Raw genomic sequence first — 23681 nt, 5'->3', positions numbered from 1 at the left:
TTATGTCCTCAGTTAATAGTAATTTGTCAATCAGTTAGAGATATTTGGTGCCCATTTATTATGTCAGTACATATTATGAAACTAATATCAATTGAGGATGTTGTTGTAACAGATAAGATAGAGATAATTGTACTAAGTACGGTTTCAGTCAAAGCTCTATCTAGTTTTTAATTGTCATACTGTATTTCGCAAAGGTTTTCATAGGCCTTTGTATAAAGCAGGTTTATAGACAGTTAAATTCATGAAACAAGAATATTTATCGTAGCAAGACGCGAATAATGAAGCAATGAGGAAGCGAGTTCGATCGAAAAGCTATTTAAAAGTTGTTTTAACGCGTTACGATTATTTTTACGGTTGACGTCAAGACCATTACGCTTGTTACCTTGCAAGTAGCTAAATACTTTCTGAGAATGCATTTTAAAGCAAGTTCAAGTTTGTTTCGAAAGGCACGTCTGGATTTATGTTTGCGTTATTTTCCTGTTTGGACTCGTCGAGTTCGCTTCCAAAGCAAACACGGTATTGACTTATGATCGGGCAAAGCCCTAAACCAGTATTAACGCCGCACACCGCTGCACCGGCCGCGCCCCACCCCAACATTCGGCGTTTTTATATTTTTGCACATTTAAAAAAAGTACGCGGCAGACAAAGATGGACTGATGACGAGATCCGCGCCGGAACAATGCCGTGCAAGCGGGATGGAGCCACTTCTGTCATTGCGATCGCGAAATAAAAATGTGCTAAGCGTTCCTTTTTTAAATGTGATGCTTTTTTTACGTTAGTCTGCGTTTGCAATTAGTGATGTGCGGTTGTCGCGCGTATTGGACATTAGGAATATGCAAATTATTATGGGATTATGTCCGTTGCGAGGCTTTATGTCGTATGAATGAGGCTGCGGATGGGGCTCAAAGATCACGGAAGCGCGCCATTCAGACTATTCGCAAGGTCAACCGCAGCTACCGACAGACGTCCCTAACAATCAGTCTACGTAGGTGTATAAGTAGGGGCGTCTGCAACGGGTTTCCGTGAAGAATCTGTACCTTATTTCGCCGCAATCCTTTTAAGAGCACGAGTTATGGCGATATCTCGGGGAGAATTTGTACAAAAGCCTGATCATAGAATGTTTTGAGATTGTTTTCTGTTTTACAATCTCGAAAATGCAGACTGTTATTGTTTATTTAGATTTAATAAAGATTTGTAATGTCAGAAGCATATGTTGGGGGAAATAAGGGATAAAAGAGAGGGGTATTGCGTAAGCTTTCAGGTGCACTAATCAAAGGTACGTAAGGACGCCCACGGAGGATTTTAATTCCGTTGGAAAAACGGAGGCAGCCCGATGCAGTGCGCGCGTGTGTGCGTGCCCCACACAGCGGCGTGGTGCATGCTTTACGCGAGGAAAAAAGTACTGCGTTATTGATTTTTCTGTACCGCCAGGGTGGGGGAGGGTGTTCGCCCGCGGCCTGAAAAACCGTCTGCTGAAAAAACCGAGACGAAAAGGCACCCCTCCCTTTTTAATTGGTAACGTAGTGTCAATAGGGCTAATCCTGGCGCGGTAATAGCCTGCTTTTGTCTCGCGAATGCATTTTTCAGTGTTGCCAGGCGAGTTTGAATGGCACTTTTTTGGATTTTTTACACTGGGACAGGCGAAGGAATCCGGGCCGCGCGTCTTGCGGGACGCAAACTAGTTCGGATCAAACTCCGGAACTGGGGTGACTACATTACACATATGCAGCACTATTAGTAGTATAACCGCGAAATTGGTCTTGCAACTTTTTAATAAGTTCATTAAGGGCTGATTTTTCAAGCGTCGGATAACTTTTACCTGAAGAATAAGTTTGGCACATTGACAGTTTCAGTATGGAAAATATGTCAAAATGGCAAATTTATTCTTCAGTTAAAAGTTATCTGACGATTGAAAAATCGGCCCTAAAGCGATCTGCGTTATTTGAAAGTGATCTTTATCTGTGTTGACTTAAGATTGCGAGTCCATCGCCGCGAAAGCTTATGAATATGTTAATGAGTACACGGTGCTTGCAGTTTGAATATTTTGACAAATAATAAAAGCGCTTACTTGAGCACGAGCATCTTAAGGCCCGATGTAATTTATGTGTTTTCTTAATTAAGATGCCGACTATGATGTCGTCTATGTAATGTAAAAATAAAATTACATTTAAACAGATATTAATTTTGGTATTGAGTGGTTAAAGCAATATCAAAAGTGCTCATTTCAAAAGTAAGATTTGTATCCAAGTGTTTTACTAATAGTTAAGTACAATACACTAGCTATGGGCCGCGGCTCCGTCCGTGTGAAATTCAGTTTATCACAAATCGTTATAAATTATAGCCTATTATATTATTCTGATATGTAACAATAAGACTGTCAAGTTTCATTAAAATCCGTTATGTAGTTTTTGCGTGAAAGACTAATAAACATACAACCTCACAAACTTTCGCATATAATATTAGTAGCATTAAAATTATGTAAATTGCTTTAATTAATTACAATTACATTTAAATTAATTTCACATACGAGTATGAAGAGTTTCAAGAATGATATTTTTATTCAAGTTCTAAATAACTGAGCTAGCTCTAAGATATTGAAACTAAAAATAGGAGTCTAAATATAGAAGTAAGATCCTTTCATAAGATATCATTAGTTTTTATGACTGCATTGTGTAGCAATTGTAAACATTATCTCATATCATTTGGTAGGTGATGACTTGAGGCATAGATATTGTCTGAAATTTCGCTCACGTGATTTCGTCTGAGTAGTAGGTTTTTTTTTTTTTTCGTGAAACCTTAGAGATGAAACGTATGAAAATGTCTTTCTGGGGCAGTCGAGTGAAAAAGGGATATCTATAGATTATAACGTTAGTAAAAGACAAAGCACAAGAATGTACTTAATAAAGTTTTCACACTTTATTTAATCAAAAATACGAATATACATATTTATTTTTAAATAAGTATTAGGTATGTATAATGAAAATCTAGTAGTACACTTACACTACTGATGGTCTTTGGAAGTTTACTTTTTTGCACCAAAAACTTAAAAGGGGTGGAATAGGGGATGAAAGTTTGTACAATGAACCATATTAGAAAAATTATAATTAGTCTTATGTTTCAGATTGCGGGACGCGTTATAGACTTGGGTTACAAACCAAAATCTACAGAAGCTAAATTGCGGGCAAAAGCTAGAGTCATAATGTATGCGCAATATTAGTCGTTAAACTTCTTTGATACTCGTAGTCGTAAGCTCTAATAGAGATATTAAAGTCCGGTTTTAATAAGTAAATAAGAATGATGTTGATTCACTTTTTTTTATCTACACTGACATAAAAATCGGTTGTTACTGAATATAACAAAGTCATCAATATAAGGAGAGTTGTCAACCTTATTAAGCTATGATGGAGCTCAACATTTTTTACTCCGAAAATAAAGGAAAAAAAACTAGATGAAAGGATCATAAATTAAACTGGTCGGTTCATCCCGAGTTAGGATGTCCCTGCGCGCACGCAATTAGCGTCGGAAACGGCGTGACGTCACGTCCGCCAGACAATCGGCCACTTGCGCGGGAGACGCGAGGTCAGGGTCTGGGCTGAATGAGTCTGTCTGCCTTTGCCGTCTGGATTTGAAAAAGAAATTCGAATCTGTCTTGTGGTATGCAAACTCGTTGGTCGACCAAACGTTTGAATTCTGCAAAATTTTTTAAAGGTTTTTAGTCTGTGAGAAAAGCTGTTTTGCGCGGGAGAGGGTCAGGGTTTAGGCTGTATCAATCTTGTCTTTGCTGTTTTTTTTTTGATAAAGGCAAAGGAATCCAAAAAGTTCGTCTTGTGGTATGCTAACTCCTTTGACTTAAGATCTATTTATAACGATCTGTAGCATACATAATTCAATAAGTCAGACACTTGTAAGGGAGAGAATTGCTTTTGCCTGTTTGGACTTTTTTTAGTTTAAGTAGGCACAGGAATCTTATTATTAAGTATTCTGGATATAAACTGGTTTCCTCAAAAGCTTTTCAAAACTTTTCAGGGTAGAGGAGTGCCGAAAAATATGTAGATTAATAAAACAATTATTTCCATTCCATATTTCTTTTTTTGTATTAAGATTCTCAGACCTCGTCACGACACGCTCTTACTGAAAGTTTACATTTTTCTGTCTGAAAATTGACCTATTTCTTTGTTAAACCAAATATTAGTGAGCAAAGGTTAGCGAAAAAGTATCACGAAAAATGCTTTAAGTTTTATAATTATGTCAGCAGTAGCGAACTGTTTAAAATCGCCGTCTACCCCCTTGGGCACAACTGGAAATGATTGGGGCTAAGGATAAAATAAATTATTTTGTAACAAAGGCTTTCAAAGCAAAAATATGGGCTTAATTTGTGACCTATTAACACTTTTCTACGAAATAGTGCCCTAGAGCAGACTATTAAAATAAATAGTAACCATTAGGTTGTGTTTTATAATTTGTTAGTTAACTATATTTTATCGCATTTACACAGTTAAGATTAGGTAAGTTTAAAATGTAGAGTTATGGATTTAGAGAAAAGCGAAATAGAATAAAAATAAGTACATGGTAATTATACTTAATTTCCTTTGGTTTTAAATAAGACATAAAATAATAATCTGAACAGAAAATGAGAGATAACTGAGCAGAAGCTGTACTTAACTATTAGAAAATTAAAGTATTTTGAGTGAGTTATTACAGGTTGATATGAAACAAATCTCAAAGTCGATTCCAATTCAAGAACAGGTTTGGTGAATTTCTTTAAACCCATCAAAGGCTTGAATCTATTCTCAAGCCTATAGATCTCTAGTGTCATATTATGGGAATACTATTGCAAGTTTTATTAGGTTACTATGCAGTGCATGCATGCAAGTGCACGCGACTCAATTTAATAGTTACTGAAAATTAAGTGTTTTTGGCTATGCTATCTCAGGTTGACACGAAACGAATCTCAAAACTTCTTTCGATTCAGACAGAATCAAAAGCCTTGAGGTGGTGAATTCCTTTAAACCTATCAAAGACTATTCTCTAGTGTCATATACGGGAATAGACCATTCCCCAATAATTCGAAATCACAACTTTTTCAAAAAGACTTCATTCAAGTCTTAAAAACTTAATTAATTTTGAATTACCTGTAAATTGTGATTTTTGGTTGCATAACCCTCCTTCTGGCTCCGTCGGGTAAAAAGTAGTTAAATTCAGTTGACAAAAAAGTGACGTCACTTGTTTGTATCGCCATACAAAATCTATCGGAGTCTCATTTTGACAGTTTTAAAAAGTACGTCAATTGATTGGTGGTGTCAACACGTCTATACTATTGCAAGTCTTATTAGGTTACTATGCAGTGCAGTGCGAGTGCATGCAAGTGCACGCGACATTGACCGCTTACGCAATTGGTACTTGACTTCAATTCGCAGACGGGCACCAGACGCGGGTACACTGAACCGAGTGTGAGACGCATGCGATTGCAAACTTTATTTGTAGGTCAGCAAGACGCGGTTTGGAGTGGAGAGTGTGATAAGGAGTTGCGTTTAGGCAATTCGTACGAGTTAAGGGACTTTGATCCTATTGTTTATACTGAGAGAGCAGATTGTTGAAAGATTTTTAGCTGCAAATAAGGACCCTAATGTCTTAAGAACCAGTGATTGTAAAGATACTCGTACTTTTAGTTGTAAAGCCTCCGTAGTTTAGTGGTAAGAAAGTGAAACTCTCTCGATGCGAAGGTTCTATATTAGATTCCCAGTTGGGACACAGTTATGGCGGTTACAATCAAATCTATCAATATGGTAGACGGTTAAGGTGGTTAATAAATCTTTCACAGGGGTTCTGACCATTCTTGTCTCATTGGTACAAAATTAATGCTACAATAGCAGCTTAGTGCAATCAACTTAAGAACTCTACGTTGTCTTTCATCATCATTATTTCAGCCATAGGACACCCACTGCTGAACATAGGCCTCCCCCAATGATTGCATTGTCATTTGTCTTTATGTTTGCAAAATAAAGTACGATACAATACGAGGTAATTTCTTAATCAAGATAACTTTAAAAACTGCACTACAAACGAGGCTGAAAGCAGATGCCAACCAAAATCAAACTGTAAAATTTACGCCAAATGGATCTATTGATATCTTTTTAACATAATAAGTCTTCAGCAAACAATGTCTCTGAAACAGATATAGCTTTCGGAACCCTCATTTTACTACCCGTAGTGCCAGACATGCAATAAACAACTCGTCTAGGCACTACTAGTACCTACTAGTAACCGCCGATATCGAAGAGCGAACTTGCAAACAGACTTCACGAAAACTACGGTTTAGTTGGGCTTCAGTTACAGCGGTTTCAGAAGCTGTAGCGGGTGAAGAAGCTCAATTTAAATTCAAATAGCTTTCTACAATTTCTGGGCAAAGGCATTTGGTAGAGACTGAGGACTGTACTGTACTTATGGTTAAATTATATGCCTTTTTTCATGGAGACTGTGCTGGAAGAGAAGCAGAATTAGACGTTAAAAATATTCGAAGCATTACGTGCCTCTTTGACTGTCTTCAAAAAGGATCTATGCTTTCCATATCTAAGCTCTCCATTTTATCTTTATAGTTTCTTCTCCATTATCGTTTGCTATCAGCTCCTTAAGTATCCGCGAATCGAGACAAATAGGAATTAATTTATTACGCGGAATCAACCGCTTGGGGTTTGAACTTTGATGGGTTAGTTGCTTATTCTATCCCCGCTGATACTGAGGCCCCACCCTCGTCAGACAAGCGTGTTCGGTGGCGGGGCTCGTTCACGCGATGTCACGTGCTCTACAGCCGAACCCGGCGGTCTAGCTAGTTCATTACTACTATATGGCTTTATTTGAACATGATTGAAGTTGTTTCGATGGGGGCTTAACATGGTTTTTGTGAAGTTCTGTAATATTCTTTTTTTAGTAACATTTTAACTCTTTAAAACTCTATAGTGTAATAGGCTAGTTGCCTAAAAAAATTTTTTTAGTCCGTAATGTTTAATATCAAAAAATATTGGACACGTATATTTTTATTTGTCAATCTAACAAATAATTACATAGTTATGGTGCGTTGAAGTTGCGCACGACGTCACAACGTGCGGCATTTTTAAGCAAGCGTTGACATCACGGGCCTCTTCTTATGAACTTTGGGGCGCTTTATCTCTTTAAATTTTCATTAGTTTGAAAAAGTGATAAAATACGTGTAGAGTATTTTTTGATAAGTTAACTGACGGACTAATTAAAACTCTTGCTTTTTGACCCAGGCAACATCCCCATTGTGTGTGTGTAACATCTCTACATAGTATAAAACAAAGTCCTGTCTGATATTATTAAAATTAATTTAATTTGTAAGTAGGTAGTCTTTTAATTAGTAGTATTTTCAATTAGAGTGATTTAATTGGAAGGTTTACATCAATAGTCATATATCATCAGAGTCTAAGGCTGGGTTACACTATCTTACTTTAACTTTGACATATAAAAAGCACCGGTTATCGTTATAGTTACCGTTAAAGTAAGGTGGTGCAACTCAACCTAAGAATCAAGAGAGAGATACAGCTACTTATTTTTGGCCAATGGAGCTCAAAAAATATTTTTTAGAATTTAAGCAACTGAAAAAAAGCTACACTGCCAATCTTGTTGCAGTTTTAAAAATAAAGCTATACATTGATCGAATTATACAAATTGAAACGCCAAAGTACCGAATTCGTAGTCTCCGTAGCTTTTTTCCGCTCTTCTATTAAAAAATTTCATTATAGCAAGTGTGAAGCGGAACAGATACTTCACAACTAATTATGACGTTGACTGAACTTTAACTATGGTTATCTTTTATCTAGCCATCCCTAAATCAAAATGCGATTTCCACCCTTCTGCATTGTTTAGCAATAATAGACAAATTCAGAGCCTAATGCCTGCTATGCGCATTACTATGGTAATTTTGACGGCCCAGCCCAAACAGAGGGTCTGGGCCATAGACAAGTTCTGGTTATAGACTCCGCAAGTGATTTCAATAGTTCTTCTGTTAAATGACTCTGACCTTACGTGCAGCTAATGCAGCTATATTGCCGGTGATTTGTTCAATATACCCTGTGAGTGCGAACTTGTAATATTTATTTTTGAACCCTTTACGGCTTCTTTACTCTTTTACAGCTGTGCTTTTCTATTGTTTGAATTTTTTAAACATTGACTTCTCTACCATAGTGCGGTTGCTTACTTATTTTGTTTATTGAAATATTTATACGCCACATTTTTTGCCTGAGGTACAGTGTAGATAAGCAATTTTTTGCTTACTCATTTCACTATCTGTTGATTTGAAAGCAACTAAAAAAATTATACAGTCAAATACAAACATTAATTAATATTGTGTGTTTTGATGATTACTTTTGACATCATTGGTTAATAAAAAAGTAAAAATAAATAATAAGATGTCAACAATCAAATTCACGAATCCGCGGCGTCTATCAGACTAGTTTGTCTATGCCATGGGTCTAGGAGGGCGATCTATTTGTCTGTGCTAATCGCGAGACATATGTCGGGGTTAGCGCTGTGTTCCCGATTGTTTATGGTTTGCTGGGCTGATCTAGTTATGGGGGACGTCCTTTTGAACCCATTGACAAAAGTAATGAGGTAATCAATTAATTAAGGAAGATTCTCGATGCTGTTATTTAATATTCTGATTTTGGACTCATAAATATAGAGATAGACTTATAAATATAAACTGGTAGTAGTTATCCTTGTGTGAGATGAAAATAATCTAGGCAGAGAAACCGGTTCTGAATTATTATGATATTAAAAGCATAGGAATCTTGCAAAAAAGTGGTAGATCTTTGAAAATATGCCAATTTGACCTTAAAAATGAGCCTGGCGGTAGAATATTCTTATTTTTAATATATGTTGTTATTCAATATTTTGACTAAGGCGTAATGTTTGTGAAGTTAGGTCTTATAGAGTTGGAAGCTTGGATCTGCAAAGTTTTTGACAGTGTAGTTGATAATTTTGTATGAAAGTGTTTTGGTGGCATTAAATGATGAAAGTATGCCTAATTAAAATTAATTGCATGGTTTATTGTATTGACGATAAGAGATCTTTGTAGTAAACTAAATGTACCTACTGCTTTCTAGTTTTAATTTATATTAGGCTAGTTTCCTAAAAACTTTTAGTCCGTCAATGACATTATCAAAAAATATATTTTTTATTTGTCAATCAAACAAGTAATTAGTTATCACGCGTTGAAGTTCCGAGTGACGTCACAAAGTGCTACACTTTAAAGCACTCTTTGACGTCACGAGCCTCTTCCTTTGAACTTTGGCATGCTTTATCTTTTTCAATTCTCATAAGTTTGAAAAAGTGAAAAATACTAGTCAGTATTTTTAGAGAAGTTAACCGACGGACTAATTCAAACTTGCTTTTTTACCCAGGAAACATCCCTATTGTTTGGTAAGTAAATAAATTAAAATAACGAACAAAAAATCTTTTGATGCGGGGGCATATCGTATCACATATCATAATATCCTAAGGGTGCTCCACATCAAAAGTTAAAACGAACTTAGGGTAGGCGCACACGCGCGTATTGACCCGCGTTCCAAGGTCAGCAATTAGAGTCAAGGTCAGCTCACCCTTGCGGGTACCCATAAACAGGGAGCTAGCTAAAATTTGCAAGCCTGGTTTGCTGCAATGTTGCAATTTAATTTAAGTTACGGCATAATATTGATATGAGTTCTCAGTCTCACTCATGGTGGAGTTAATTTAAGAACATTATCATTGTATTTACAAGGTCTTGTTGTTAGACAAGTCTTTCTTAAAAACTTGTATTTTCTTACAAGCCAACAAGCATTACAATAAGTTTATTCAATTCAACATCTACGACAAGAGTAGTAATTAGGTACTGATTACCTAACTAATTAATTTATTCCTAGATGCATGCTTGAAAACACACGGACCAACAATAAAATGATTGCTTCTTTAGATTACTATATGATACTGAGTAATAATAATAAATAATAAAAATAAATATCCTTGGACATTTTACACTGCGCCGCTAGCCCCAAACTAAGCAAAGCTTGTACTATGGGTACTAAACAACGGATTTAAACATACTTAAATACTTTTTTTTTGTAAATACATATTATACATAGAAAACACCCAGACCCGTCACAGAAATTAAAATTCATCATTTCAATTTCTGTTCGGCCGGGAATCGAACCCGGGACCTCTCGGCATAGTAGTCCGTTCTGAACCACTACACCAAACGGCCGACGACCAGTAGACAGCAGACAGTAAATACCAGTACATGAAATATGTAGACACTCACACTCTACCTGTCCTACCAGGTAGGTATGCATGGATGATATAAAAGTGATATGCATGGATGATATAAAAGTGATAAACATACAAAATTATGCAAAGAAACAGAAAATACGGCGTTAAAAAAATTCAATTGCAATCTCCAAACCTGTCTAAACTTCCACGCATAAGGATGGTGCACACGCGCGATATTGCTCGATATTGCCCGGGCCGGGGGTCAAGGTCAAGGTGCAAGGACGGTGTCACGGCCGCGACCTCACGCAACGTTCGCATTCTTACAGGTGGATCAAGAAGTTTCATGTACACTTACCATTATAATTCGGGGACAAGAGTCAGTAGGTTCTAAAGATAAGGTTTGTTTAAATAATTTATTGGCTGGATAAGATCGGTTAATTTGAAACATTATTGTAAGTATTATTATGTACAGTCAAGCAAAAATATTAATTTTTTACACCTATTGCAATTAGGAACACAAGATTTATATTAGTTGTCTTTAAAGCAATCAAAATAATAAAGTTAGTGAGAAGTAGTTTATGGTTTTTCCTCCAGAATCGTCTGAAAGCTCTTATCTAACTTTCTGCCTTTTTACTAAATATGTAATACAAATCAATAAATCTGTCAACCTTTTAGTCCAAACGAAATCTTTGGAAATGAAAATAAACTTTTTAAACAACGCATAATACGATTTCCCTAAAAATGTAAGTGATTTTGAAGCTTTTGAAGTGAACGCTCGTCACGTTTCATATCACGCATCTGATAAGGTTAACTACTCAGTTAAAGGCACAGTTAGCTGTTTGTAAACACCACAGCGTGTGCTGCTGCGTGCTTAATAGTTAGTTTAGCAGCCAGTGGTCAAAAGTTACTCGTAGTAGTTTAAAATTTACGACTTATTAAGCGAAACAGGGGTCGGACTGGCCGACTCGAGATACGAGGAACGCGGGTTCGAATCCCACCGACTCTTGTGGTGAGCCCATTCGTAACACAAGCTTATTTAGCTTAACACGAGGGGCTAATGGGACTATTAGTAATTTGGGCAATACAAATTGCTAATAATCTTTAAAAAATGTATATTTTCACTACATCGTATCATCATCTCAGGTCTAATTTACCACAGAAACAATGTGGAAAGTCATGAAAAACAAATAATTAGGGTTAGGTATTCATAAACTCAGCATTGTTATTGCATTCCCTGCTATGGCTTCAACAATACATATATCAAAATTAAGCGTCATTAGACTCATTAGTATTTCTTATGCGCATGTAAGGGGGACATGAAAAAAAATGTTCGGGGAGGCTCGGAGAAATAAAGGTTGGGAACCCTGTGTTATTGTATGTATTCAAACTTATACGATCGTAGTACGGAACTCTTAGGGCTATATTTCACCGGGACACCATGGCGGCGCAACCAGTCGCCGCTAACAACAAAATGTATAGAGCTTTGCGCAACCAAACGGACACCAGGTGAGTAACTCTCTATAGAGCTGTATACATTTTGTTGGTAGCCGGCGACTGGATGCGCCGCCATGGTGTCCCGGTGAAATATAGCCTTTAGAGCGTACCTAAGTTTCATTCGCACTTGGTTGTTATTCAAGCACCAGCTTGCAAATGCTAGCAGTATTTTCTTTTCTGAATACATAATACCTAATATGGCTTTTTTGTATAGGTGGCTATTTCTCATCGCCACGGTTCTCATCGTCACCTTCGTGGCGAATTTTATTTCTAACTTATTTCAACTTTTTGTAAACAAAAATTGTAGCGCTTGATGTGAACATTGTATTCTCAGTAAATCAGTCAAATAGTGAGTCTCGTTTGGAAGCTTTAACGTTTTGAATTTTTTGATGCCACGAAAGTGATTCTGTACTTCACAGCAATATTTTTTTCAAACTTTACTACTGTAAATGACTCTTTAAGTGTTTATAAAACATATATTTTGTCTTTTTTTCATAGATAAATAGCAATAACATAATATAAATAGGTACCTACTTAAATACAAGATAAAATTTTACCGATTACGTCACCTACTAAGTTACAAGATTCTACGCAATTGGTTTTAAGGGTGACACTGGTGGCATTCTGAAATGCTAAAGAAGCAAAAAACGGATTATCAGTACCTCAATAAAAAAGATCTCTAACTGATTATCAGTCCCTCAACAAAAATATATTTTTTATTTAGGCCAGAGGGCCTCGTATTTTTACAAGCTTTATATTGACTTCACTTGTTAGTATGTGTGGGACAAATCTTGCAACTGAATTTAAGATTCTCCTCAACCGATTGAGCTGAAATTTGGTATACTTATGTAATTACGATGACAATGCAATATTATGGTACCATTGAGCTGGTCTGATGATAGAGTCAGGAGGTGGCCATAGGAACTCCTAAACGAAACAGCGGAAACTTATTGAGTTTGGGTTCGTTGGATTCGACTTCTCGAGCACTTTGGTGTTAAATGGTGACCAGGGCCCAGAGATTGAGATACAACTAAAAAGTGTAAAATAAAATTAATAAAAAAATTACTTTTTTAAAAACAAGCTTTATTTCGAAAGCTTGTAGCGCAAATAGAAAAAAAGAGGAATAAATTCCATTCTCGATACAAGCTTTCGAAATAAAGCTTGTTTTTAAAAAAAGTTATTTTTTTATTAATTTTTTGTTGTACAACTTTTAACTCAAACTTCAGATTAAAATCTTACAAACAGATACACACACAGTCACATATAGAGACATACATACAGTCACACAGACAGACAGACAACAAAAATACGAGGCCCTTATTTATTTATTGATGTACTGATCTCTACTTACCACGTATAATTTATTAGTTATTAAAATATTGTAAAAACATAAACACCAGTCACTATATTCTAAAATAAACCAAAGCAAGAAATCACTTTCGTGGCCTAAAATCACCTTCGTGTATAAAACACCACGAAGGTGATGCCACGAAGGTGACGAAAATTTTAGTTTTTTATGAATTATCCTTAAATTTGAATTTAACGGTTCAAGTTGAATACTACACAAATAAGTCTAACATGTTAAGTTTTCAATTACAAAGTTTCAATTAAATTGTTTAAATTTTAGAGGTAGAAAATATTGTTCAAGCAAGCGACGGTATGTCTATGGATAATCACAAAAAGTTACGTATTTTTTTCGCGGAGCGAAGATCGACCTATCTCACCTCCCCAATGGTCGAAGCGTGACTGACGTTAACCGAATAGAACGCTGTGATTGGTTGCTGGTGTTCGGTTTACCGGCAATCTTGTATTATTACTCAAAATTTTAGGTATCTAAAATCGTGTGACCAACGTATTTCGCTTTCTCAATTCAAAATAATTATAAGAAGATTTTTTTTTTACTATTGTGTAGAAAGTATATTTAATTACGATGATTTTAGTATATGCTACACACAAATTGAATGAAAATTGTGAATGCAGTAACCAAATGTTTCATTGCAACTGAAGGTGTGACACGATGAGAACGCGAAAAATGACCCCATTTTTTATCGTTTCATGTGATTTTTTCGTATTAATTTTGCTTGTATTACGATAAAATTTATTTTGTATGTAGCTAAATAGATATTTTATCATCTGATTTCAAAGTTATTGTTCTAACTTATACCGTTTATGAAGTATTATTGTGTGACCATCAAATTTGAGTGTAAATGAGAAGTACCCAGGTATTAGTCTTATCAAAGAACAAATTATTCCAATTTGCACGTACATACAGTTACACACTGATAACCGTGTTTTGGAAATTGGGCGATAATGCACTTTTATCGCTTGGAATAAAACGCGTAAACTCGTGCGGCCGGACGTCGTGTGCGTTTGTTTGTAAATTCGGCGGCGTGGGCGCACACGTGAGGTTTTTAGAAGGCTGTGGATAGACTTTCCCAGATTCCAGTAAAATTGAGACTTAGTTAATAGTCTTAAGGTGGAAAATGAGAAATAGAGTCCCAATTTCCAGTTAAAAAGTGAGAAGGTCGAAAAAGGATGGGAAATTACAACTTGCTAAGCTTCACAGTTGCACAGGAGTATTTTATACAGAAAACCACAGATGGAAAGATCTTTTTAAGTAAGACCACATGGCAGTATCTTGGAGAGTCTGCAAGCTCTGCCTATACAAAGTCTTCATTATTTTTTAAATTAAAATAACAAATTACAGATTTACTACCAAGGTATTTGGATTTTATCTAAGACAATAAACTATAGCTTACTTCAACTTTGAAAGATTCTTCGGCCCAATGTTGGACAGCTTATCTCACTTTCAACATGTTTTAAACCTAATCCAGGGTACCTTAAAGCGCCTATTTAAGAAATCCCTTAATTGATAAGGCACAGCTTTGCTGGTGCTAGTGGTGGAAAAGTGCCTTATTACTCAGTCACGGTAAGAAAACTTCTAGATATTAGCACTTTCGTACCAAATCAGACGGGTACCGGTGCAAACGAGGCGTTCAAGTAACAAATTGGCGCCATCAACCGACGCAACCGACCGCCCTTCCTGTTGCGGTGAGCACGCGCAGGGTAGTGCGTGATTCTGCTATGAACGTTTTCCGAAACCCAAGAAAATAAGGCATTTGACACTGTTAATCCATTGACACATTAAGGCTGGGTTGGACCATCTTACTTTGACTTTAACAAACGTCAAAGTTAGGTGGGGCAACTCACCCTAAGGCTGAGTTACACCACCTAACTTTGACCGTAACTTTAACGATAACTGGTGGTTTTTGTATGGAGTTTGACAGATTTTTGAGGTTTCTCAAAGTTAAAGTAAGATGGTGCAACCCAGCCTTAGTATGTACGTAATAAAATAATTTTAAAAACCTACAGTCGAATTGAGAACTTCCTAGGCTACTTTTTTGAAGACGGTTAAAAAGGCATTGTCAATTTTAAAGTTTTCAATCTGAATTTGAATATTGAATAAGACCGGAATTATGTGTTTTATTATGAAAGTTGTGATTTGGAATTATTGGTAAATGATAATAACTACCAAGTTGCAAGACTGCCATCAATACTCAAAGGCTTAGGTGTCGGTATGCTCTATCCGTGTCAAAAGCTTCTAGGTGGCAAAAGCTAGAGAGTGGCAGGAAATAAAAAAATTGGAATTCTGTAAAATATTATTGTGAAAACGCAGTTAAGATAGCTCTTAAGACATTGTCAACAGAAGAAGAACGTCTCAAGACACCAGAATACCTATTACCATATGGCTAATCCAATTCCAATACAACAACAACACACCACACTCCCAATTATTGCCCTAAAACAACACCTTATCACAACTCCATAAGGGATCCCAATTGTGTAGGTACAGTCATCAGCGTCAAATAGTTCGTGACACGCAAAGTAGCCAAAAAGTTCACAACACATCTTTGTTGCAATTGGAATAAGGTTGTACCTATACTTACGAGCAAAAGTATGGAATCATCCCCTTGTGTTTTGTTCCGAGCCATCATAAGAACTGGAAACCTATGAATGTATCTATGTATCTATGGTATTAATTACAAGTACCTATATAATATTAACTTTAAAATGGTACCATTTTTATTTATCTTCTATTAGTCGTTTAGTTATTATAACAAATATTGTGATTCCATACTTTTGCTCGCCAATGTATGACGCTGACTGTACAGTGTACATGAGACAAAAAATATTTTTTTTCTCGCAATAAAGCACTTTATTACAACTCCATAAGAGCCCAGTTGTGTAGCCCAATGTGCCGTTGCCCTGGGCTGGTCACCAGGCGTGAAGCCACCAGCCCGCTACCATCTAATTGGGTTTTTTGCACCAATTTGCGCAATTTGGAGTCATAGAACGTTTTAGAAAATTGTTCGCGGCTTCTGACTGCTGGTTTGCGACTTTTATAGGTGGAAATCTATAAAATTGTTCCGAGAATGATGCAAGTGTCAAAGCAAAGTAAGAAAAAATTCAAGAAATTAATTCCCATTTCGTCCAAAAGCAAAATAAATGGTTATTAAGTTTTTCGTCGTATCTCAAACTAAATTTTAAAATATTTAACTTGAAAAAATAGAATTTCCTAAGGTGGGAATTGAACCAACTCTTTTCAAGTGTAATACGCTATTACAAAAGCACACAATTAAAAAATGTTGACAGGCTTGGACACCAGTCACCACGCGCATGGCTTTTGAAATGATTTCTGTTTCTTAAAGTTTTCTTGCGATTTACTTAGTTATTAATCAAAGTATGCCTTGGAAAACTGGAAGAAATGCCTTCAGAGAAAACCTGTCGTGAACTCTATGTAAGTAACTTGTAAAATTATTTGTTTAAATAAATAAATCTACATAAAATATATTGTTTATAATCTGTAATTGAACTATTTGACTAAAATTGAAACTTTATGACGAAAAAGATGCAAATAATTATCTCGGTTATTTACCTCGTTACAAGCATATTTTTTATCTCTTTTAACGACCACAAAAACGTAAAAATCATGATAGAAAAAAGAAATAAATATAATATTATAAATAGAAGAACAATATAAGATTAATTAAAATTTGCTAAGAATTTATACACATTTGTATTTAATAGCGTTAACAATATTAGTATTATGTAGGTAAGGATCTTATTATTTCAACTTTGTAACCGGATTCGCGTATTCTCACAGAAGGACAAAAGTTCGTCCTCTATTGCACGAAGTCATTTATAAATTTTTTGCAAGATATAAGATAAATCATTGTATAATAATTGAGAATGTGTGCTATAGTTTATGGGTGTGGTTTGTTTGTTTTATAATTAGATAAAAATTGGAAATATTGTGTGTAACTTAACATTTTCGATAAAAAAGTATTCATTCTATTTATTTTTATGTGACAGGAGGCAAACGAGTATACGGATTACCTGATGGTAGGTGATTACCGTCGCCCATATACGCTCTCTTCTTAATAATTAATTAATTTCTACTGAACATCAGTGAGTTATTTTTCTAAGATTAGTGCTTGGTGGTTCGCATATTATACTGTTGCGTTTTGAATCTCGCTGGGTGAACCCGTGCTGTGCATGTTTCATTGCTTTTATGTTATAATCATTATTCGTAACTTATTGCCATAGTTCGGGGTACGAGGGCAAATCAACTATGCACTGTAGAAGGTGATAGCTGGAACAATCTGAGTTGTAACATTTAAAAAACTTAAACAATCTGTTAAGCTTCATAAAAAAATCACCGGTTATTTTTATAGTAACGGTTAAAGTAAGTTGGTGCAACTCAGTCACAGAAAACTGCTAGTTACAGAAAAAATATTTCTATTGGTAGTTGAACCGTGGCGTGGTTTTGCCCGCGTGGTTTTATTTATTTATTTAATTAACAACAATCATATCATTACAGGTTACCCATAGAGTAGATTAAGTAGTACTTTTTAACTAACAATTAAAATTTTAGTACAACCATTGGGTTTGCTGGCATATGAGGTAGGAAGAATGGCATATTTATTACTCAAGTAAGTAGCTTCAATTTTTACTTTTTAGGAAGCGGCCGTTTGATTCGATATTTAGCTTTGTTATTTCATAAGTCACAAAAGCATATACGTTTAGCTCTGTGCTCTGTTTTAGGTTCCATACACACTCTTGAACGGAATACAAGTTCCGCAGTTCTTTGCTTTATAAAAAGTAGTTTTACAACTGACATTCTTTTCTTTTGTCACGCGTAATACAAAAAGATGCAAAAAACTATACTTTCCGATTTACCGAGAAGGCCTATCCTATCAATGGTTTTTTAATATAGAGCACAATGCCCGTATGATTCAGAGCAGTGAATGATTGCGCGGTTTTGGCTGCGCGTGCGACGCAGAAGTAGAGGAAAATGGGTACTGTTACAATCTTAATAACATTGCTATAGAGATGGTATAAAAAATAAATGATATATTAATGAGCTGTAAAGATTTATGAAAGATATAGGTACGCCTTTTGTTGAATAAAGATGAAAGATTTGTATAAAGCAAGTTTGTAATGTTTATTGTGTAAAACATAGTTTTGTCTATTGCATTGATTAGTTAGTAAAATAATATTATGTATTCAAATGTGAGCATTACGCCAGATATTTTTCAATATTCGTTTATTTATTTCAATGTATTTATTGATAGGTACTATAAAAAGTACACTCTTCCACATTTCTTACATGGTGCTTTTTTATTTTTGTAAATTCAATATTATATTCTTGGGACTATTTTGTCTGGTTAAGATAAGATAAGATAAGAAGCGTTTATTTGCCAGAATACAGGTTATAAAGTTCTTTATAAGTTATAAGTTACACAGCTTTCAGCGTCTACAAGTAGGTAATAATATTTTTGTGACAAACCGACGCGTGCGTACGCGCAACGCACCATGCAAAAACGGTAATTGTATAATGTAAAATGATTTTTTATAAATTATAAAAAATTACATGTAAGTAAAATTCCTCGATTTTTTCCAGAAAATGTATAGTAAAAAATAAGATATATTATTAACTTCTTCCCTATCATTATCTTTAAAAAGGTATGAATTAAAACCCTAAATGCATAAGTATTCGAGCCGCCACAAAATCGCGACAAGTCGCAGCGACCTTGCCCTTTGCGTTTGCGCATTAGCATACAGACGCGACTGGTTTAGTACAGTCGCGGACATACGTCGCTTTACTGTGTCGGGCGGGGTAAGGATCGAGAGAAATTATGAGGGTAGTTTTAAACTTGTTTGAAAAGAAATAGTCACTGGTAGGTTTACTCTACAATGTACTTGTCTTGATACTTTAATCTTTAATTTCTTGCGATTCTATTGGAAATGTCATTATTTTATCAGGATCGGTATAGTAAAAAATCTAAATGTAAAACTATAGGTTATCTAAGGATAAATAATAAATTTGATACGTACCAACATTTGCCATGGGTAATTGCAATTCATTTATTAATCAATGGAATCTTTAAACTTTTGTCAACATTTTCCTTGTTAACATAACAATAAAAACAAATTGTTGATCAAATAGTTTGAATAGCAAGTTAGTGTCAACCACTTTTGAAAGAAATTAACATGATTATCAATTTTAAATTACGTCTTGCCAGCCGTATAATTCAATAAAAAAAAACAATAAAGCTCTTTAGGAAAAGACCTTTTTAACATTGAAGTATCAATGTGTAATCACTAAACTAAACGACGAATAAAGGCGTAAATGCTTATAAAGTTTTGTAAACGCATAGCCAAATGAAAAGTGCATAACTTCGAGGCAAAGTTGTCTACACGTATTGTGGGTTAACGCCCGGCGATTGGGGAGGCTGTCTACGCAAACCCGTTCCCGGGTAAAAAAGGCTAAGATGATATCGTAGTACGTGGTGGTCGGTGAATCCTTGCGTAAAGTGGTTTATGTGGAGTTAAACACTTTTACTTTCTTGAGTTAGTTGATTTATAAAGAGTATTTTGGAAGATTTACGGATTTATAATACGGAACTATATTTTCTATTTTGGATTGGATGTAATTATGTATCCAGTTATAACTGATGATCGTGTGTCTTTTTAAACGGTATTATTTATCTTGCCATGTTTATTTGTGTAGTTAAAAAACTAATTTATAAGTAGAAACTTATTTTACTATGACTCTATCAATTACTCGTACATGTATGCCTTCATATTATAAGCACGCAGTACTTGAACTTTATTTCTTATTACCCAAAATATATTCAATTAATTAATTCGTTTTTCTTTTTATTTCTTAACTGTACATTAATCCTTGTAGTGTCGATATGATTATTGATTACAAATCGCAAAAAAGATAAGCGTTTTGTTCCCGACAGTACCGTGGGTGGTTGCATCGAAAGGGCGTGCATCCGAACGCAGCATCGCATTTAAGACGAGCGTTAAATATTACTTCAGATTTTAATATGCATTCTTTTAATAAAGATTTATATTCTGCATCCTAAGAATAAAGGAATTGCAATTTGTATTCTTTAAATTAAGTTTTAGAAAACAAGTTGTATTAATGAATTAATTATTAATTAACATTGTAGGTAGTGTAGTTTTATTTATAGAGCAAGAGAAGTTTGTTTTTAGCTTAAGGAAAAAATACTTTTCGATGGGCGCAGTTCTTAGATTTATTATGTTAAGCGTAATTTTTTTGCGCGTTCTTAACGCTAGATTGTAGTTTAAATATTTTTCTCAAGTAACTATGAACATAAGAAAAAAACAATGAAAAGTTTAGATAATCACAGTGTTTAGATAATCAGATAATTACCCGATACTTGGGTAATATTTGCGACCGATTCATGAATCAGGCTTCAGGATAAAATGCATCGCGGTTAGCGGATGAAAATTTTTAATCGTAAGATTGTAATACATATTTGAAAGATATATTCTGGGAAACTTTGTTACTGAGTAATGCAAATCAGATAATAAATAAAACTAAGATAATAAATCATAAGAAGTTAACAAGATTAATTAGTAAGGATATGCAGACACTTTTCATTATTATGCATTGTAATTGAAAAACGTTAACATAGATAGTTTTTTTTACAATGAAATAAGGATTAAGATTAGTTAAGAAATAAGGCGACAATAGCCCGATGGCGTTAGGGTTTGACTGCAAATTCGAGGGTAGTTCGATCCCCATCGACTGCTGGAATATTGTGGTTAAGAACCCACTTCTAAAACAAGCAGATATTAAACCTGGAGGGGTAAGCAGGAATATTAGTAATTGCATTAAAAATTACTAATACTCTAAAAAAAGAATTACTCAAAAAGAAAAACTACATCGAAGTATTTAAAGCAAACTAAGTCAACGAATTGTAAATCCTCCACCGTCTGACTTCCAGTGTAAATAATTTATAACCTCACAATATTCTGATGTCACGCGAGCTGTTAGAATAGACGAGATTTATTGGACATTATTATATTAACACTACTACTATGGTTATTTTCTACAAACTAGAGACAATAGTAATATACTGGTAATAAAAGATACTGATTGTTAAAAGCCGTTAAATACTTTACGGACAACCGCGCTTGAAGTAAGTAATTATCAATATTATTACCGTCTTATTTGTTTTTATTGAATAAACGTTATTTTCTTTACTTATTCTAATTAATTGACTGCAGGTTACAAACATATATTTATTAAACTAGTAACTGTAGAAACTGTGATTCTGTTAAAGAATTAAAATTATGTGCAGATCAAAAATAAAGTAATTAGAATGTTTGCCCCAACTATGAACATGGAAACTACAGAAACGGGTATTTATATTATAAAAAAAAGTTATCGCACCTATCTAATCGTAGTAGTTAATGAAAAACCCTGAAAAACTTGTGAAATAAAAACTTCTTTCTTTACAAAATCATTAAAGCGCACTGAATTTAAAACCTAGCATTTTTTATTGAACTTGAAGAAAGAAAAGCTATTTTAGTTTTCAAAATGGACAACTATGATTGTATTCTAATACATTTATTATTTAACATGAAATGATATGTTATGATAACGAGCCTTGCAATTAGATTCTTAATCAAATGTTAGTTTAACAAAAGAAAAGCTTATTATTGTCGCGGAAAGTTTCAATCTTCAATCTAAAATAAAACAACAAAAATTCTCATTTCATAATGTACTATTTATTTTCTTAACGTCTATTCTAGTGAAAAAGCGCTTATTTCCAAGCAAGTTCGAATCAATTGAGCGAGCTTTCGCCGCAGCTTTTGAGCGAGCTTCAGTGTTTATTTAATGTAAGTGTCCTTACATTCATTGGAGTTACGTGCGAGCTTTGGTAATGAAATTGTTTGTTTCTTTGTGTATTGTTTCTTAAGCTCTGCGTGGAAAGCTCTATTTCAGTTATAAGAAAGTTTACAGCTTTCTTGTAATTTATACATGCTTTACTTATTATAGCAATTTAAAAATTACTTGTAAACTACAGAAAATCAGTAATTGTATTGTTACTTTACGATTATTAATTCTGTACTACTTGTAAAGTTAACATTAAAGGCTTTTAACAAATATTAATGAAATAATATTATCATAACTTAAAATGCAACTACTCAATGAAATTACTCATACCTCTTCCTCGTAAATACTTTTCCTTACTTTTTTATCGATGAGAATAATAAGTTTAATCACCAATATTTAAATTGACACATGCAATAAATAACTAAAGTTTTTTTTAACTTAAATTACGTTTATTAAATTACAATTTACATTGCGTTAAAAAAATTAAGCTCGATTAGAATAGCTTAGTTTTAATAGTATTTTAATAAACCTTTTTTATTTTAAATTAGAGCTACATACAAGAAAATTAAAAGAGTAATATTTACCACAAGCTTTTTTTCTTAAAATAGTAATTGAACTTTAAAGCTTTTTTTAATCATTTGTAGTAAAAAAGCTAATAAAAGTGGAATGTCCTTTAAACATGCAAGGCGTCCGAAGTTGCTCAAAGTTCGCGTCAACCAAACTTTCAGCAAAAGCTCGCGCCCAACAATGCCGATTTGTCGTAAGCTCACCGCTTAATTATTATATTTGTTATTGTAGAATTAATTGCATTAAACTAACAGTAAAATTAATTAATGTACATGACTAATTATTAGGATAAGTAATTAAATCTGGTATGAATGGGAGAAGTTAAAAAAAGAGGAAAGTTCAATGTTTTTTTTCTTTGAAATTTAAGTGTTAAAAATGTGAGAATTTTTATTGAAAATAAACGCAAGTTTAAAAAAATATGAAAAAAACTGTAAAGAAATTAGAAAAAAAAAACATACCTGTGTGACAATAGTCTTCCAGATAGTGCCTCGCAGCCCGCTGCACGATGGAGTAGTACAAACTGACAGAAGACGCGAGCGCCATCTTCTCTTCTCTTCTCTTCTCCTCTAGTCTGTCGCTTACAGTTTGATCCCGTACAGTTTGTTACGAAAAAAACCAAAACAACATAACGTACCAACTTATAAACAAAAATAAACCTAGATTGAACTGCGTTTAGTGCGGTTACTTAAAATTTTGCCGGATACAATTTGTTTGTTGCATTTTGTTCGAGAGTCACAATTTTGTGCACATTTGGAACCGCGGTTCAAAACCTACGAACTGCGAACGGAAACACGAAATGTAACTAAAGATTGGTGTGGCGGGCGGCGCGCGCCGCGGTCCGAGCTACACTGCCGCTGCCGGCGGCTTTTTTTTGTTTTCTCCCTCGCGAGGATGCGGCCCGGCCGCGCGGATTACATTTTAATGCTTTTTAAATCGGTTTTATTTAGTTTTCGCGGATTAATTTTACTTTATAGTTCATTAAAAAAAGTTTATACTCAGCCACTATATTAAAAAAAAAACTTTTTTTCAGTGAATTTTCCGAGCTCGAGAAAATTTCTAATTAGAAAAAAAATTACAAAAGAAAATTTTCTCAAAAAATAAAGCTTTAAGCTTATTTTACAATAACTAAACCCTCATA

General features: G+C 34.5%; 1 protein-coding gene across 2 annotated transcripts in view; it reads right to left on the bottom strand.

Annotated features, from left to right (window-relative positions):
- jim (zinc finger protein jim) overlaps nucleotides 1-23378 on the bottom strand; it is an 88386-nt gene extending 65008 nt beyond the window's left edge. For both annotated transcript variants that reach the window (XM_028323555.1, XM_028323556.1), the window contains exon 1: nucleotides 23002-23378. In XM_028323555.1, the coding sequence (XP_028179356.1) occupies nucleotides 23002-23086 (85 nt within the window). In that variant the 5' untranslated portion in view covers nucleotides 23087-23378. The remainder of the gene's footprint in view (nucleotides 1-23001) is intronic.
- Nucleotides 23379-23681: the final 303 nt, after the last annotated feature.

This window comes from Ostrinia furnacalis, unplaced genomic scaffold, assembly GCF_004193835.3.
Source record: "Ostrinia furnacalis isolate ACB-3 unplaced genomic scaffold, ASM419383v2 OfSCF0643, whole genome shotgun sequence".
Taxonomy (NCBI): domain Eukaryota; kingdom Metazoa; phylum Arthropoda; class Insecta; order Lepidoptera; family Crambidae; genus Ostrinia; species Ostrinia furnacalis.
This window is presented reverse-complemented; position numbering and strand designations above follow the sequence as displayed.